Source organism: Canis lupus, chromosome 6 (assembly GCF_003254725.2).
Source record: "Canis lupus dingo isolate Sandy chromosome 6, ASM325472v2, whole genome shotgun sequence".
NCBI lineage: Eukaryota > Metazoa > Chordata > Mammalia > Carnivora > Canidae > Canis > Canis lupus.
In genome coordinates this window covers 52,345,695-52,365,630 of record NC_064248.1, presented here as the reverse complement: position 1 = coordinate 52,365,630, position 19,936 = coordinate 52,345,695, and the positions used below count along the sequence as shown (strand labels likewise).

General features: G+C 37.0%; 1 protein-coding gene and 1 pseudogene across 4 annotated transcripts in view; both read right to left on the bottom strand.

The window, feature by feature from the left end:
* Window positions 1–706: 706 nt before the first annotated feature.
* The window catches only part of DPYD (dihydropyrimidine dehydrogenase), a 796,351-nt gene continuing 777,121 nt past the window's right edge, over window positions 707–19,936 (bottom strand). For all 4 annotated transcript variants that reach the window (XM_025417538.3, XM_035718273.2, XM_049111637.1 and 1 more), the window contains 2 exons: window positions 4,382–4,522; window positions 707–2,187 (listed from right to left, as the gene is read on the bottom strand). In XM_025417538.3, coding sequence (XP_025273323.1) covers window positions 2,014–2,187; window positions 4,382–4,522 — 315 coding nt within the window. In that variant the 3' untranslated portion in view covers window positions 707–2,013. The remainder of the gene's footprint in view (window positions 2,188–4,381; window positions 4,523–19,936) is intronic.
* LOC112641123 (U4 spliceosomal RNA) lies at window positions 14,852–14,977 on the bottom strand (annotated as a pseudogene).

Genomic DNA, 19,936 nt, shown 5'->3' with positions numbered 1-19,936 from the left:
TAGCACTATGTCTGCTCTTTCTCAGAGGTGGATGCAAAAGTCATAAACTGCTTTTTTCTTTAATCTCTATTAAAGGAGTTTTTGCCTGGCAGTCAGTGTCTTGAAGAGGACTCAGGTATATATGCACGGGATGTACTTTCATAAAACTCCCAGAGTGAAAAACTCTCATTAGATTGAAGTGGGGGTAATCCATTATGATGGCATTCACACAGCTCTGGTAAATTTATTTTCTGGACAACATGAACCCTTTGCTAAGCTGTTATCAAGAACAAAGGGTAAAATGCCCCCACCATGAAAGGAGCAAAAAAGTGAGTCCATTGATATGAGTCCTTAATATTTCACAACTATTTAAGGAATACCTATTAAGTGACATTGATTTTTCTTATAGTGAAGATGGCACTTTAATGGTAGGTTGCCATTTTCTCATTTATCTCTGCCCATGAACCACTGCAAGAAATCTGGCCTGTGCCCAGTGAAAGATGCATTTTGGCAGAGTGGAATTAAATTCAGTGGGAAAACCTGGTAAGAGGTACTGGAAGTGAAACATTTAAATAACTGCACTGTCATTACCTTCATTAGATCTGAACTAGCATTATATATACATTTAGATGGAATGCATTATAGGATTAAATAAAAACTTTTCTACCTCAAAATCTAAATGGTTGACATGATGTTGTACTTGCAAAAGAGGCAGCAAAAGACCACGTTATTTAAAATGCTTTATGAAATTTTATTTGATATCATTCAATCACGCAGATCTTGTGGTAAATGTGCATCTCTACAAGTGCATAAACAAATATTTTATTTTTCTAGATCTTGCATTTTCCATAGAAATATACCACAGATTATTACTTAAAGATTTGCTACTTATGGATTCATATTAAAATATCCAACAAAGGGATAAATGAAGTTATATGATGCTATTTGCTGATTATGAAAATAGAGAAATATAAAAATATTTGGCAGTAACAGAAAATATATATTTCCTTTTATTTGATTACTTTTAAAATTAAACATAAACACTAAAAGAGTAGTCAAGTTAGTTTTGCACACCTAATCTATATTACCAATACTATATTTTTCATTCTTGAATAATGAAGCACGTGACCCACTGCTGTATAATTTGGGCTTTGTTCAAACATTAATTGCTATAATCATGAAGGCTACTATTAGAAGCAGAGAGAGCAGATCTGTGCACAGCAAAAGAGTGGCTTTAACCAGAGCTCCATCCTAATATCTTATTTTGTTAGGAACATAGTTTAAATATTTAAAGAAGAATGTCATGTTGATTCATTGGTAGAGTTTGAACACCCATCTCAGGCACGAGTGGGGACCAGCAGAGTGATATGAATGATTACCAAATACTGTCACTTGAGTATCTAGCCCCCCGCAAAGGAGCTATTTTAACAAAGGGGCTTTTAAAAAGTTTTTGCAAGTGACCCTCTTTGCCTCTTTGGCTTTCTTTTCCTGCCACAGTAAATAATTATTTGACTTTCTTCATTTGCGCTTTATGGAGCTAATTACATTTGCTTAGACACAGTGTTAAAATTAAATGTAATTTTTAATTATAAAATGTTTCCAAGGAAACATTTTCTTGTAAGTTAAATGGTACTTTGTTCTAAAATACTTAATTTCACTCACAATTAGAAATCAAAGACAAAGCATAGCACAGGGCAATTTGGAAACTATTGCATTAATTGCCAGCAAAAAGTTAATATTTTTCAGAATGGACAACTAATGGTGAAGATCCAATTAACGGCTACACAATTATTTAACAACTATCCTCACAAAATAATTATTCTGTTTTATGACAATTAGTTGAATGGTCACTGGCAGTAGACGGTCTTTCAAATTTGGGAATGTGTTTAGAAATTTATATTTTTCACTTAGAAATTTATTTATAATTCCTATATTTGCTTTCATTTAGAAAGAGCTGGACCTAACAATCCCAATTAAAAAGATCAGCATATGTGGGTGGCCTCAAAGTTCACAGCCACAGTTTCACAAATCACCTTAACACACCAGATCATTCACAGCTAAGGGCAAGCCTCTCTTTGGTTCATAAGGTGTTGTCCTGGAAACCATTTTGATGCAGTCGATAATAGGACAGACGCTGAGACACAGGGTACAGCCTGTGCAAGAGTCAGTGACGGTGGGCAGGTGGGTTTCAGGATCAAACTGTATAGCCTGCAAACAGAAAGAAAGAGTATTGCTGTCACTGACCAAAAAGGTCAAGAACGCCCCCATTTTAGTAAGAACATTTTCCTCCACTGCAGTGGAGCTGCACTTGGAGACGACACCCAGCCCTGCGGTGCAGCTATAGCAACAGTTGAGCTGCTGGAGGGGAGGAAAAGAAAGAAAACAAACCAGAAAAGAAATCCTTTTAAATTAGAAATACATTGTTTAAAATTCCTTAGAGCTGTTTTTCTCGGAAAATATTTTGTGACAGTGACTCTCTCATTTCCTTTGTTCTAGCAAAGCGCAGACCCTTCCAGTTCTATCAGGATGGGCTGTGGGCTCCCGGAGGACCCTGGGGTGCTTTCTCCCCTCACACTCCTTGTTCTCAACAGTGAAACAGTGTCACCGGCAGATGGGGGCCATGAATGTATTTGCTTGGATTTCAAATTAAGCATGTAGTTTTAAGAAGAAAACAGTAGTTAAAAAAAAAAAAAAGTTGGCATTAGTGCCAGTATTGAGGTTTGAGGATTTTCAATTAAATAATTCTTTGATTCTGATCAAGGATCAGGATATGACCCTGTGTCATATAAAATGCGGTGTAATCCAATTCAAAGCAACTTTTTTGTTGTTGTTAAAAAAGTTTCCCTCCCCCAGGCGAAGCTACTTGTAACTATAATTCTTTCCTCTTTTATGCACATAAATGTGAAAATGGTTTTATTAAATTATGTCAGACTGCTTAATATAAAAAACCAGTCTGATCCTCAAGGAAACAACCATATTCTATCAGAACAAGAACTGTAGATAAGACAAACCAGAAGAAACTTTGTCCACATAAATCGTTGCCATTTTAAAAAAGAAAACAACATCTTGGATGGCTGTTTGAATGAGTAAAAATTATTTATCTTCCTTATGTACACCCTTTTATAAATAGAACCCCAAGAAGCAATTGAAAATAGAATGATTGTATCTTAAAAATCTTATCCTTTAAAAATTTGCAGACATATGAAACTTTATAATCAGTTGAAGATTTTGATTTTCTATTTTTTATCTTTTTGAGAGAGAAGAGTCAAAGGAGGACTTTTAAAATCTTTTTAAATGCATAATTGTGATTCTTTTCCCTCATTAATAAGGGTTTGTTTGTTTACTGATGTGCCAAGGTTAGAATTCTAAGGTAGGAGTCATAACTTCTAAGATTTGAGGTATTAGAGCCCTGCCACTATGATTTTTGTGACAGGACTTCTTGACTCACCTCTAAATGGTTAAAGGGAAGGTGAACGTGAGTGTGATGGGATTAGCATTTCCAAAATAACTGTTAGAGACACCTTTCAGCTACCAAAAAAAGTGACACATTGGGTAAAAATTTGGTATAGAACAAATGTCAAATTAAAGAGGAAGAGATTTTTAAAAAATTAAAATGTCTGTTATATCTCTATTAGGCAGTCAGAGGAATATGCAAAATCCTGCCACAAGCAACACGGGAACTTCCTCCAGGCTGAATAAGTTAAATGAACTTCAATTTTTTAAAAACAGGGCATTTTATCTACCTTGAAAATTCCATTAGTCATCTTAAAAGGTATTATTTTACTCTATTTCGTCATAGCTTGAAAAGTTTAATAGTTATTTTTTTTGGTATTGTCCCCTGGCAGCCTCCCAGCTTAGGGGTGAGGAACTGGCTCACTTCATGTGGTAAGACTACAACTTGCTGGCTTCTCTAGTCACAAAGGAATTCCGGGTCCCCACATTTCATTTCCCCGGTAAGAAGGTGCTTTTTCTAGTAGAAGCCCAGTCAATATTGAATGGAAGAGAATTCTCTTTTGGTGGAAAGAATTAAGGCCTTCCAGGGTAATGGCAATACGTGGTAGTTCTTTTCCCTCTCTGTAGCAAAGCGTAATGCTTCCTAATTTACATAATTGTGTGGATTTCTTTTTTTGGTTGGATCTTTCCCAGCCAGTTTTATGGGTGATAAAATTATATTAAAATGACACTGTTCACTGGATAGTGGCATAGGTAGTAGAAGTGATGGCTTTCCTTTAAAAAAAATTCCTAGGCTCAGAGAGTGAGAGGACAGACACGCCGCTGCTGAGGGGTAATACTGGGCACGTCTGGTCTGCATTGCACACTTAGCAACAACACAAGATGCTTTCTGCTACACAAGCCAGAAGAAACACGCCTCACAGCATCCCAATTACAGCAGAATCCTTACCTGGTAGCCAGAGTCATTACAGGTCATGTAGCATTTGCCACAGTTGATACACATTTCTTCATCAATCATGGCCACAACTTGTTCTAGGTTGCTCAGTTCACCAAATGCTCCAAGGTACTGCAGCGCTTTTCCAATTACATCCTAAAACATAGGCACCGAATTACTGACAGTGTGCATTGTAAAAACAGTACCGTGCAATAAATAGTATCAGCCCAGATTTCTCTGATTTTTATAAAATGTTGTATTATGTAACTTAGGAGGCTTCCAGGAGTGTAGTTCCCATAGCTCTACGTTTCATAATTGTAGAGTACATTTTTTTTTGTCCTCTAAAAGATGGGCAAAGTATGTGTGTGTGTATACATATATATCTCCAGCTTAGAAACACAAGACCTAATTGACTGCATTCCATTGGTTTTCTTTTCTTTTTAAGATTTTATTTATTTATTCATGAGAGACACAGAGGCAGAGACATAGACAGAAGGAGAAGCAGGCTTCCTGCAGGGAGCCTGATGCGGTACTCGATCCCAGGACTCCGGGATCACGACCTGAGCCGAAGGCAGACGCTCAACCTCTGAGCCACCCAGGCGCCCCTCCATAGATATTCTACTAGACGATCTAAAACAGTGTTTCTGTGGACAGAAGAAATGACCCCTTTTCTCAGTGGTTCTGGCTTACTTTTTTCCAATTTTGAACTTTGAAGAATCCAAAAGTAGTAAAAAGAGACAAAAGGTAATGGACTTAAACTAGAAAACTTTTTAGATTGCTAGGAATGAGGGGAATAAAAAATGTGAATGCTATGCATTTATATCACTGCATTTGGATTATAGATTTTTCATTTCGAAAAGTGCTTTGATAGCATACCCACCTGTCAGTCTTGAAGAGTATATTTCATTTCTAAAAATTCTAATTTATGTTAATTAATTAAGTTCATCTAATAGCTAAAGAAGATGCTCTTTTACTTTTAAAGAACTAGGATTTTCTTCATTCACTACTGGAGAGTTTTCATGCGGTTACACATTGCTTTGTTCTTTATATTAATTGGAAGCCTGCTTAATATGTGAAGCACAGAAGATGTTTCATCAACAATAAGAAATACTTTGTTGCATAAAACAAAAACAGAAGGATGTAACAATGTTTGTCAAATTAGTATGCTGTTAAGATTTTCTGCTTTTGTTTTTAACTTTTAACAAGAGGATTTTTTTGTTTGAATTCAAGGTCCGCATTCAAGGAGGTTTGACTCTTACTTAAAGCTATCTTCCTGTATTCTCTTTGGCATTTTATTTTCTGCTCTTCTTTTTATGGCCTTGGTTACCCTTTTCTACTTTTTTTTTTCTCTGTTTCAGCTCTAAATGACAATATGCTCATGACTTGGAGCTTTCAGACTGAAACAAATTTTACATTCTTTTTTAAAATTTTTTTTAAAATTTATTTATGATAGTCAGAGAGAGAGAAAGAGGCAGAGACATAGGCAGAGGGAGAAGCAGGCTCCATGCACCGGGAGCCCGACGTGGGATTCGATCCCGGGTCTCCAGGGTTGCGCCCTGGGCCAAAGGCAGGCGCCAAACCGCTGCGCCACCCAGGGATCCCCAAATTTTACATTCTTATTTACAGTTTATGTGTGTATCTCTCAAGGAGTAACAAGATAGAGACTTTACAGACTGTTGTCACTATTTTCTTTTCAATGTGTTGAAGATAGAACTTCAACTGTACTGTAGTCTGTTTGTAGATGGGCACTTGATGTCCAAATCAATATCTCTATTCAGAATTGCTCTCACAAACTCAAGATCTACATTTGTCAGCTGCATGATGAGCATTATCACTAGAAATTGGTACCCCAAATTCTCCACTCACTGAACTTATCATCAACACCACAATATGGGTCTTCCTTCTCATTTCCTTCATCTTATGAACAGTGGTAGGTTTTTCCAATCACTGAAGCTTGACAATTCTGAGTTCTGTTCTACTCCAACTTCTCCCTACTTAAGCATCTCATCTGTCTGTGGTCAAGTGTTGTGAGTTCTGGATCTGCAATATGTTTTGAATCCTCTTTCCATGTCTACTACAATCTGTAACCACGACTAATTAGCTTCCCATTACCTCTAATGCAGGTAAGAGCCCACGTGAAGAGCCTTATTCTCATATCCCTCCTTTCCCCACTCCACCCTAGGTAATGTCATATTAATCTAGGCTGTACAGCACAGACTAAATTTCTCGCTACCTTACTCAAAAATCTGTTAAATAACCGTCTTCCATTTAAGTCTAGCATCTACGTCTTTCTAACAATGTCTTTTTTGGTCTAATTTCTCACTTCCAAATACCATGTGCTTCAGCTACACTGAATACATTCTTCACACTGAACCACACCTGTCAGTTGACTCCTCTGGTGCCTCATTTTAGGTTGAGTCCTCTGTCCAGAATACCCTTCCTTCTCATCTCCACTTTGAAAAACCCTCTCCATCCTTCAAAGACACATCTCACGTGCCATGACTTCATGAAGATTTCCTCAATTCTTCTTTTGCCTTTCCTACACAAATTGAAGATGTGATCTCTTTGTCTCTTCCTCTTCTTCATCTCCTCCATTTTCTCCCACCTATCCTTCTCCCCTCCCATCTTCTCTTATATTCCACCAATGATCTATAGTATTTTACCTATTATGTGGAACCAATGATAACAGACAACTTTTGAGTTTTTAGAGTGTCTTAGACCAATGCCATAATTTTAAAGCATCATCATATTTAAGCCTCAACACATGATGAGACAAATGAGATTTAAAGGTATAAAATTAAGTGAATGATGAAGAAGGGATTCAGACCAGTGTTGCCTGACTTTAAATTCTATGGTCATGGGGATCCCTGGGTGGCGCAACGGTTTGGCGCCTGCCTTTGGCCCAGGGCGCGATCCTGGAGACCCGGGATCGAATCCCACGTCGGGCTCCCGGTGTATGGAGCCTGCTTCTCCCTCTGCCTGTGTCTCTGCCTCTCTCTCTCTCTCTCTCTCTCTCTGTGAGACTATCATAATACAAAAAAAAAAAATTAATAAATTCTATGGTCATAAGCACTGCTATGCTGACTCATCTGTCATTTCTCTATTTAGTGAATTCTACTTCATGTTGTAGATATTTTCTATATTTAGCTTCCTATATGCAGTCTCTTAGCAGGCTTTATTCATCTTTTTGTCTCCTGTGGCATATCTTGTTCCTGCAGATCACTGAAACATAATGGGTGCTCAAATATTTGTTAAAATAAATATAGCATTCATTTATTCATGTACTAAACATACAGTGTAATATTAGGCACAGGGTTGTATGGGCTAATAGCTACTTGTTGATTTACTGAACATTTTTACTAATATGAGAAACATAAAAAGATTTGAGCGCTTATTTAAATACAAAATAATCATAGTCAAAGTATCTGGGCATGCTTAGTATTTTCTAATAATGTTTTAAGGCAGTAAGTCCATGAGGTCACTTGCTAGCTATAAAGCTATTTATATGCGATAGAAAATAATCTTTTCAACCTAGGAAATAAATCAGTCAAACAGTTGTTTTATTGAATCAGATCATGGCTTGACTGAAATCACCAGAAAATATTCAAATGATGATTAAACAGGAAACTCCCTAGACAGTCATCAAACCTCCAAGGCTTATTCAAAAGACACAATGTATATTTCAGGAGATTTTATTGTAAGAGGCAAGTTCACATTCTGTGTATATTAAATATACCTTCTGCTCTGTACTGGAGATTTGCTATTGTTATTTATTAAAATATTATTGTTTAATGTGAAGCTAAATAAAACAAGGTCCTTGGAGCCTCTAAATTTTATCAGCACATGGTGTTAAAAAGTCATCGTAGTTCTTAAGATATTATAGTTTTTTAATCTGGAGGGGGTTAAAACAATGATAATTATTTTAAATTATTTTGGGAAAGAGTAGCAAAGAAAATGAATTACCATTTTATGTGCCTTAAAATGTGGGCATTTGTTTAAAACCCAAAGCTTCCACTTAGTACTGCCAGCTTATGAATACCCTTGAGAACACGTCTGGAATTTGGAGTTCACTGAAAGATACACACAGACAGAGGAAGACATATGGTTGGTCTAATCCTTCTTGGACACACACCTGTGGAGACTAGGGAACCTACATTATTCCAAGCAGGGTGTGGATATACACTCCGATAACAGTCATCCCTGATTAGTGGAAATGTTTATGCCTGAATGTATGTGTGGAGAAAGTGATGCTAAATTCTTTAAAGTATAAATGATATATTTGATTTAAATATAAATGCCCCCCCGAAATTAAAAATGCAAAGGACTACAGAATTCAAGAATCACATCTTTGTCGGTTAATCATTCCTTTGGGACAATCAAAAGTATTTTTTTAAAAACTGGATCAGGGCAGCCCCGGTGGCACAGCGGTTTGGCGCCGCCTGCAGCCTGGGGTGTGATCCTGGTGACCCAGAATCGAGTCCCACGTCGGGCTCCCTGCGTGGAGCTGCTTCTCCCTCTGTGTCTCTGCCTCTCTCTCTCTCTGTGTCTATGAATAAATAAATAAAATCTTTAAAAAAAAAATAAAAACTGGATCAGCCAATATTTCGGTTTGATATAAAGTTTAGGACTAAAAAGTAAGGGACTAGGGGGCCCCAATCCCATCCCTGCTGCATCATAATTTATGATGCTTAGCATGAATTAGTTTTGGCCTATTTTTTTAAATTGGTCATTAAAGTATTTTCAAGTTGGTACTGTTGTCTGGCACATTAACTGTTCTTCCTAGCTTTAAGTCTACACATCTGATGAACGTACTTTTCCCAAACTTGTCAATAAAAGTGCCATTCAAAGGCCAGGACCCAGAAGACTGTGCTGTGGGTAATCACTGTGACTTCTGAGTGAAAGGGATCTAACATTTAAATTATCTGGGCATAGCTATTCAATCACTTTCTCCTTATCTGCACCATTATCAAGGTCCCATGTCTTATCTTTTACTCCTACTTCACTTCCTGCCAAAAAAAAAAAAAAAACCTGTCAAAATAGGAAATGAAATCATTTGGTTGGTTCTCACTGAATTTATGCTGATTCTTAATAATGTCTTTCTTTACTAATGCTCTCAAGTCAAAAGTTTCATTATCTTTGGAGAATTCCACTGGGATCAGACCTTAAGCTCTCTGGTCTACTTCTACCTTTTCCCCACAACACCCATCTTTCCCTTTCCTCAAGAACCCGAGGCAACATTTATTTTTCAGCACTGTGATGCAGCAATATCATACAAAGGTACTTTAAAAAATACAGCGGGTCATTTATTTTTGATATCCTCGTCCATATAGTGAGGAAAGGAAATCTTGAGTTTACATTCAGTAGAACTCTGATAACTGAGGACTTAGCATGAATATGCTGAGATGCGAGGGCAGAGACAAAGCAGCAGCCTGGAAATAAAGTAGTAGATTGGCGGCGAAGGTGAGAAACAAGTAAACCAAGAAATGGGACAGAAACAAGTGAGAATCTGGGAATTGATGTGGGGGAGAAAAGGAGTGGAAGAGACATATGTAAGTGAGGACTGAGTGTGACCATGGTTGGCTCAGTACCGGCCGGTGCTCTCATCACTGCATTCTTTTTAAGTAGGTAGCTCAGGCTTTAAAGGAGCAAGTTCTTGCCAGGAACTTTGGATTTAAATTCAATGAAGTGAATGTGATGTGTTTTTACTATATCTTTACCTATCCTGGGCTTCAACTCTCAAATGTGTTTTCCCTACCCTTTTCAGTTATAAGAGGATTCTCTATGGGGATGCTAGAAAGATAAGAGGAGCTGAACAGTTCTCACTAATTGTAAGTTAACAGTGTGCCATCTGTTCGAAGTCATGGGTGTATTTTCTTCTCATTTTTTAAAACTTTTAATAGACAAAATACCATTTCATTTTTCCTAATATTTTCCCCAAATTCAGATAATTTCAGGCTTTGGTACTTCTGAAACATCCTTAATCCTTGATGCCACTCTTTTATGATCATCATTGGTAATGTGATCTTATTTTCTCATATGACCATTGACTACTGAGTTATCTAAATGCTTGACCCTCTTCTTGCTACTTGGGAAACTGAGTGATTATGTCATCAAATTTCTATCTGACAGCTTCTCATTCTTCTTGATCTATCTGCAGGTTAGAGTCACTGGCTATAGGATTGTTTTCTATTGTTTCGTCTGAACTTCCTGAAATGAGATTTACTAAAGGTGGAGGATACTTGTATGTCCAAGCTCAGAGTTCCTTTTTATGGCTTTTTTATGGCCTAAGATGATATGGGATGGTTACTTTCCTTCAAGATTCTTTCAGCTGCCACTTTCCCCAAATGGATTTCTGTAAAGAGCCAGAAATAAGCCAATGCAGCAAGACCCCTCATTGCTTCTCTCTCTTCTGTGAGATTAAGTTTCCAACAAGGCAATTCAATAATTTTTCAGATGTTTTGCCTTTAGTGGAGTGGGATTTTCATCTGAAGTCTGTAAAGGCTTACATCGCTCCTCTATCTTGCCTGTCCATATTAACCATCTGGTTATGAGGTCTGTGATGTAGTCCCAGGATAACATTTCTGTATTTCTTTCATTTCACTCTCCTGCAGCTGTTTCCTCCATGCTTCACCTTCAGGTTTGTGATCTCCATGCATGTGTACATCTTTCTGACAGATACTGCTCCTCCCCTAATCCTTCAATTAGACCTCTTTATTCCAAACAAGATATGCTTTTCCATCGTCATATTCCAGGCAGGAATCACATCGCACAACATCCCCATAAAATGTAAGCGATGATATTTACCAAATTCTGTTCATTTCTCTTAAAGTTCAGTTTAATAATTTTTCATCTGCTACTTGTTGGTATAGAGACAACTGAGAATGTTAATGTTGCCCCGGCCCATTTCTCTGGTATCTCCTGAAAATTGCTGGGATAGTCCTCCACTATTTTTCTTTTTGTGCCATCTCTTTTATGCTCTGTAGTATCTAATACGGTCTTACAGTTTTATCTGAGTACTTTTCTCCTTTCTCTCACAATTCAATTGAAATAATAAACCACTCGATCAGGCTGACTGGTCTCCTGCCAACACCGTCTTGCCAGTCTTATGAGATGCAGTCCATCTCTTACTAGAAGCAGCAGGAAGAAGAGATGAAAACATCACTAGTGCCCCTAAACCATTCATTTTCCTACCCAGAAATTCAAAGACGTTAGAGATACATTCCTGGCTTCATAAAGAGAATGAGAATTCATTCTCATATATATCAACAGAAGTGGGAAGCATTCGGGGGACTTTATAAGTCTTGGCAGACTCTCAAATCTCTGTTATATGCTGCCTGGGAATAAAGCACGTTTCTCATTTAGTCGGGCCAAATGTGCACACTGTCACTTCAGTTCTCAGTGAGGAGACAAAACTGTCTCCTATTCAGTTTCTTTTCTGTAGCACAAGCAAACCTGTGGAATGTCAGGACCTTCTTCTGAAAGTCTTGGTTCACCTTTTAGAAGGAGACCTCTACACCCATTGTAGGAGGCCAGCTGTCTTTTTCTTACTTTATCTCATTCTCCCCCTTCAGTCTTCCAGCACTATTTCTGATTACCCTCTTCTTCCTCAAAATCCTTTCACTTCTGTTTCTTTCAGAAAATTGGCAGCTCCAGATATGGTGATATATATATATATATATCATATATATATATATGGTAAATGTTGTTTCATTATGAAATGGAAATCAAGATGTGGGCTTGCTAAAAACGAAATCAACCGGATGCCAGGTTAACCTTAGGGCCTCAGACCACTCCCTGGCATAGGATTGAGGGCCTTAGCTTCCAAAGGAGCAGGAGAAGCTGGATAGCATGTGGCTAGCAAACACCTGGCTCTTGAGGAACCTGTAGTCATAGTGTAACACTGGGAATAACCACTCGATGCTCCAGCTGACACGGCTAGCAGCTTATTCAGCACATCCCTCTGCCTTTTATATCATCAAGACCGATCAAGAAAACTAGATTATTTTCCTCATTGTTGTCTCTCAGTTTGGTCTTTTCTATGAATTCCTACTGAAAAAAAAAAGAAGGGGTTTACCAGTCAGACCCTACTACCTGGCTGATCTACGTACTGTGTATTGGACATAAGGTTCCATGGCAGCATTTTCTGCACAGTATGAATACTATGCTTTTCAAACATACTGATTTGCTTGAGATACTGACTTCCTCCTTCTCCTCCTCCTCTTTTTTTTTCTGTTGTGAGAGACACCAAAGATAGTGCTTAAGGGCCCAGGTTCTAGAGCCACACTTTGGAATCCAATCTTGGTTTTGATGTCTTTCTAGCTGTGTGACCTTGGGCAAGTTATTTAATCTGCTTATCAATTACTCAAATCAGTAAAATAGGAAAAATAAGGTACCTGATAGGGTTACTGTGAGAATTAAATGAGTCAATTCACAAGCATGTAGAACCATGCCTGAAACCTCATAAGTACTCAATAAATATTAGCTTTTATTATTAATTCTCTGCTTAATTAACACTAATTTATTAAACTCCATGTTAAATATCACCATCTCTGTGAAGCTTTCCACAATTACCCGAGGCAGAACTAATCCCTTTCACTCCTCTGTGTTCCCAGAGCATTTTGTACATATTTGATTGAACTGTAAATAATTTTTAACATGTGTCTTTCTCCCTTGCTAGACTATGAGCTCCATAAGGATAGATGTCTTTCTTTTTAAAATTCATGTTGTATTCCTAGTTTCTAGCACAATTCCTGGATTGCAGTAAGTGCATAGTAAATACATGTTAGTGCTACATCTCCACCGAGATCAGGAAAATTCCTGTGCCTTGGGCCGTGTGTTTTACATCTTTGGATATAAACCTGGTCCTTAGCACACTGCTGGTCACATAGCAAATACTCAATAAATACTTGCTGATGGACTGATATTGAAACTGCCTACCTCTGAGGCAACAGACCATTAAATCTTATCTGAGGCATTCGAAGGAAAAAAGAACAAAAGATGAGATCTATTGAGCATGGCTTGCTTAGAAATAATATTGTCACACTCATAACCAGGGAAGATGGGGTAGATTAGAAACTTGAATGCATGACTGAAAAACTTGTTCAGACAAGAGGGGCTTAGTTAACTTTGTGGGGCACTGGGGCTCTTTCTGTAGCAGATGGGGAATAATATACTGTGCTAGCTGAAAGGATAAACAAAGCAGTGTCATGGAGTTTAAACTATTGAACAGAGGAATCTATAAAGAGGCCAGCAGAGAGGAGGGAAGAAACAAGCTAAAATAAACAGATGGGTGGACAGAGAAAATATTAAGCATGAAAACAGACAGCCCAGGCCCCCCAGGAAAAAGGGAAGAAGGAAAAAATGGTATGTCAAGAACAGAAGAAACACCATAGGGAAAACATAAAAGCAATGAAAGCAACAGAGGGAAGTACATAGCGTGCCTGGGTATGTGTGGTAGGAGAAAACAAAAGCACAGAAAGCAATGTCTCATTCACACTCACAGAGCTGGCTCTTAAAGGGAAGGTGGCTGTTCATTTCAATGAGGACTGAACAACCACAGAGCTACACCATCCAGATGGGGTCTGAGATAATGGGCAGGGGGGTGGAGGCCTTGTATGAAAATAACAATAACCATGGCTCCTTACGTCTGAACAGAACTATGCTGTGTACAATACTTTCATACCCATCATTTCATTTCAAACAATGGAGTCGAGGCCTTCTGACATTATCTAGTATTTATTCTCCCTCCTGCCAATCTCTTGCCTGGGTTGTTACAACAGCCTTCCGACCAGTCTCTGCTTCTGCCCTTGCCCATCTAGGATCTTGTATCAACATCACAGACAGGATGATCCTTTGAAAAATTAAGTCAGATCATGTTTTTCTTCCTTTTAAAAAACCTCAACGGTTTCCTGCCAAAGACTTCCCTATTTCTGGGCCTTTGCACTTTCTGTTCCTTCTGAATGGGATGCACTCCCCAAAAGTATCGATCCACATCGTTTACTCTCTCACTCTTTAAAGTGGTTACTCAAATGCCATTTAATCAGGCAGGCCTCTCCTGACCAACTTCCCTAGCAATTCCTATTCTCCTAATCCTGCTATATTTTCTTCCTGGCACTGTGACCATCTGACACAGTATACATTCACTTGCTTACTCGTTTGTCTGTTTCTCCTTACTAAAATGTAAGAGCCATGAGAGCTGGGCTTTCGTTTTGTTCACTATTGAATTTCTAGTGACTATATCAGTGCTGGAACACGGTGGGTGTACACTACTAGTTGTTAGATGAATGACAAAATGAAGGTGAGTGAATATGACAACGCCTGCAAACTAGCGGTTGGGTATGTGTGAAAGATAAAAGGAAACAATACAAGATATCGCTGCTGAGATGAGGACTGCTTTCAGACCTGTGGACACTTCTACGTTCTTAAGATCCTCCTTCATCATTTCCTTCTGATGATAGTCTCCTTTATTTTATCCCCTCAGTTCTTCTCATTTGTTTCCCCAGAACTTCCTTCTCCCATGTAGGGTATTAGGTTAAATAATAATTGTGAAAATAGCAATAATCGCGCCTCGGATAAATCCCATTGGCTACGATACTGCCACTGCGCAAAGCTAATAATTATGAAAATAGATGTCAGGCTTCTATCTTGTGTCTAGCACACAGTAGGTAGTCAGAAAGTCAGCTCTTTTTCTTTTATATCCTCCAGCATAGGTCCCTGATTTGCTTGAGTTCATTAATTTCAACATGCTCAATTCTAAACTTTCATCCCATATAAAAAAAAAACCCATTACATCTAAAAACACTAAGAACAAAACCCAGATTCATTATCGTTTCTTTATCTCAGTTAGTGGGACCATAAAAAACTTAATTGTCTTGGTCTCCTTATTCTTAATTCCTTACTTGCCCCTCATCTCTCAATATCTAATGACAATCACTAAGTTTTAGAAGAATTAACATGACATCATCAATTTTGTCCCTTCTTCTGTCTCTTTAACCATGGCCACCCACCAAATCCAGGACCACATTATGGATCTCCTAAAACTTCCTTTTCTCCTTACCCTTCTAATCCCTACCCACCTCATAGGGCTCCTTAAATACCAGTTCCTCAGAGAGGCCTTCCTCTGCTTCTTTGGTCTAAACTAGGTCTTCCTCTATGAAAGAGACTCTATACATCCTGCATTTTTCCTATATATTTTGTATCACAAATATGATTTTATATTATTAGTGTAATTCTTTGCTTAATAACTGTTTCTTTCTTAGTCAGTATGCCTCATGAGGACAGAGGTTGTGTCACTTTATTTATTATATAATAGATGCCTAATTCTTAGCACATTGCTTGTCTTATGGTAGGCATGCAACAAAGATTCTCTGGAAAATATATGGACTTCTTCAAAACTTCCAACTTGATTGGCCTCCAGAGCTTTATGTATCCTTACTTTAGTTCTTGAGTTAATTTTATTGAACAAAATGCGAATGGAGAGTCACCTTAACCTACTACCTCCTTCAACCTGTCCATTCTTAACATAACTAATAGTAGGTAATATTTATTTAAGATATATTTGATGCAGGCTAAAAGCACTTCATACATTACCTAATTTATAGCTCCATGAGGCAGACCCTTTTATTTTTTCTGTCTCACAGATTAGCTAATTGAGGTAAGTTCACTCAGCTACAAAATGGTAGTGCCATAATTTGAACCCAGGCAGTGGGACAGAGTAGCTGTCAGGAAACTCTTCCTCTATAAATGTAATCTATGAAAATCCTATGAACTTTGCTATGTATTTCGGTGAAAGAAAACAGGCTAAGACTTTTTCTTTAAACATGGCTACATATGAAAATGATACTGGTAAGTATAAATTCGGTTTCAATAAATGTATATGGCATGCAGTGGGTAGAAAATCATAAAAGATGTCCTTTCTCTAATGCAAGATGACTTAATGTAGTATCTGAACTCTATCCCCAACCTACTTGTCAAAGATATAGCCTCCAGCATCACACCCTTTCTGGTAGCTTTAGCTCTTCTCTCAGAGCACATGGACTCATGCAAACCTCAATTATCCTAACAAGTAAAAAATAATAATAATAATTAAAAAAATCAACCTTTCCCTCTATCCTATTTTCTCTTCCTGTCACTTTCCTTCTGATCAAGTTCAAGGTTAGAAAATAATATATTCATACACCTTGTTCAGAAAAGAGTATTCCATACACCTTATTCTTACTTTTTCAAACTTTATTAATTCTTCAATTTACCACCTCCTGGGTTCTATTTTTCACCACTCAACTAAGCTGTTCAGGCCAAGACAAGCTAAAATATAAAGGGTGTGAAGGTTATGCTGAGGAATTTACCTTAAGGTGTGGGAATCTTAAGTAAAAGATAAAAAAAAAAATCAGCTTTGCATTTTTCAAAGAATACTCATAACAGTTGGAGGTGTATTAGGTAAGAATGACAAAAGAAGGCCAGTTAGTAGAATATTTCAAAATTCCATGAAAGAATGTGTAAAGAACCATATTAAGATCTCCTCGGAAGAAAAGGACAGAAGAGGAGGGAGACATGAGAGATAAAAATGATACATATTAGTGAATGTCTTATGATCCCATTGACAATGGGACGAGCAATAGGACAGAGTCCAGGCTGAATTTCAGGTTTCAGGCTTAGGAAAGAGAGTGGTCCTCCATGTTGTTCCCTGAGGCACAGAACTTAGGATGGAGAGCAGTTTGGATGGAACGATAATCAGTTTAGTTTAAAGTGTGATGGCCTTTGTGCTCCTTGTTTAGACTGTCTAGATGGAGATATCCAGAGAATAGTGAGTGGCCCAGGTCTGAAGTATAGAAAAGAGAAAGTGATGGAGAATGTTTGAGTCAACATATAGGAAAAGTCTATATTAATTATAAAGGGAGAGGATATAGAAATTACGAAGCAGAGAGATGAATACAGACATCATTATCATTAAACAAATTTTGAGAGGTTAAAAGCTTGAATGTAAAGCAAGTCATGCAATTTATGATACATTTGGTCACCGAGTCATAATTTGAGAGATAGAAGGGGGCGTTTTAAAATCAAATATTGAGATCTTGGTATGATTGCATTTTTGGGAAAAAAAATAAAGCTATGGTCATACTTGATACTTTAAAGTAACAAAAATTTTAGATTAATTAGTCAAATGTAAATATGAAAATCCTAAAAGAACTAGATGGGGTGAATATTTATGATCTTACAGTAGAAAAAGTTTAGACTAAGCAAGTAAAGAAAAAGAGAAATCACAAGATAAGCTTTTGTATGCTATAATTACATAAAGTTAAAGCTGCTGTATGTATATATATAACACTACAAGTTATGAGACAAATGGTAATATATAAAAAGCTTATAAATAATCTGTAAGACAATGATAAATATTCCAACAGAAAATTGGTCAAAAAATGAGAAGTAAATTCACAAAAGAAGAAATGGTCCAAAAATATATAAAAACATGCCAATCTTACTATTATTAGACATTCAAAATTAAAGAAAAAGATTAGACATTTTTTTATTGTTGCATTGATTAAAATTAAAAATAAATCCATTGCTGATGGGTGTCTAAAAAAATGGGCCCTTCTATATTTTTTGGCGGAATATAAATTTGCACACTCTTTCTGGAGAGCAATTTGGTAATACATATCAAAAGGCCTAAAATTTCATCTGTATGTTCTCTTGAGAAAACAATAAGATGTCTACACAAAGATTTTTATGCAGTGATAATTATAATAGCATTATTTGTATAAAATTCTGGAAATAACTTAAAGGTTCACCAATAAGTTACTTGTTCTTCTTTCTCCAAAATTTTATTTAAATTCCAATTAGTTAACATACACTGTAATCTTAGTTTCAGGTGTAGAATGTAGTGATTCAACACTTCATAAAACACCCGGTGCGCATCATAACAACTGCCCTCCTTAATCCCCATCACCTACTTTAACCCATTCTCTCCGCTCAGCTCCTTTCTCGTAACCATCATTTTGTTCTCTATAGTTAGAATCTGTTTCTTGCTTTTCCCCTCTCTTTTTTCCCCTCCCATGTTTGTTTGTTTTGTTTCTTAAATTCCACATATGAGTGAAATTACATGGTATTTGTCTTTCTCTGACTTATTTTGTTTAGCCTAATATTGTCTAGCTCCACCCACATCATTGGAAATGGCAAAATTTCATTCTTTTGATGGTTGAGTAATATTCCATTCCATTCCAAGTACCACCTCTTCTTTATCCATTCATCAGTCAAGGGACATTTGTGCTCTTTCCATGTTTGGCTATTGTTAATGATGCTATAAACAGGTGCCCCTTTGAATCAGTATTTCTTTTTGTTTTTTTTTTTTAATTTTGCTTTAGGATGAAATGTTCTGAATAATATGTTAAGTCCATCTAGTCCAGTGTCATTCAAAGCCACTATTTCCTTGTTTATTTTGTGCTTAAATGATCTGTTCATTGCTATAAGTGGAGTATTAAAGCCCCCCTACTATTATTTTCTTATTATAAATGAGTTTATGTTTGTTATTAACTGTTTTATATATTTGGGTACTCCTACATTGGGGCATACATAGTTACAATTGTTAGATCTTCTTGTTGGATAGACCCTTTTATTATTATATAGTGCCCTTCTTATTATAGTCTTTAGCTTAAAATCTAGTTTGTCTGATATAAAGTATGGCTATTCTGGCTTTCTTTTGGTGTCCATTTGCATGATAAATATTTCTACATCCCCTCACTTTCAGCTTGCAGTTGTTTTTAGGTCTAAAATTAGTCTCTTGCAGGCAGCATATAGATGGGTCTTGTTTTTTTATCCATTCTAACACACTATGTTTTTCGATTAGAGTATTTAGTCCATTTACATTCAGAGTAATTAATGATAGGTGTGTATTTAGTGCCATTTTATTAGTTGTGTTTTGTCATTGTTTCTGGAGATCTTCTCTGTTTCACACTTTTAGTTTCTTCTTTGCACTCCAGGAGTCCTCTTTAATATTTCTTGCAGGGTTGGTTTAGTGGTCATGAACTCCTTTGGTTTTTGTTTGGGAAACTCTTTATCTCTCCTTCTTTTCTGAATAACAGCCTTACTGGATAGAATATTTAATAGCTGCAGATTTTTTCCATTCAGCATGTTAAATATATGTATCATGGTACTTTCTTCTAGCCTGCCAAGTTTCTGTGGAGAGATCTGCTGCTAACCTTATTTGTCTTTACTTGTAAGTTAGGGACTTCTTCTCTTCTGTCTTCCTTCTTTAATGATTTTTCTTTATCACTATATTTTGCAAATTTAATTACAATATGTCTTGGTGTTGGCCTGCTTTTGTTGATTTTGATGGGAATTCTCTGTGCCTCCTAGATCTAGATGGCTGGTTCCTTCCTCTGATTAGGGAACTTTTTTAGCCATTATTTCCTCAACTAAATTTTTTGCCCCCTTTTCTCTCTCTTTTTCTGGGACTGCTGTAATATAAATATTATTACATTCAATGGAGTCACTGAGTTTCCTAATCTATTCTCGTGTTCCATAATCATCCTTTCTCTCTTCTTTTCAGCTTATTTTCCATTATTTTATCTTCTATAT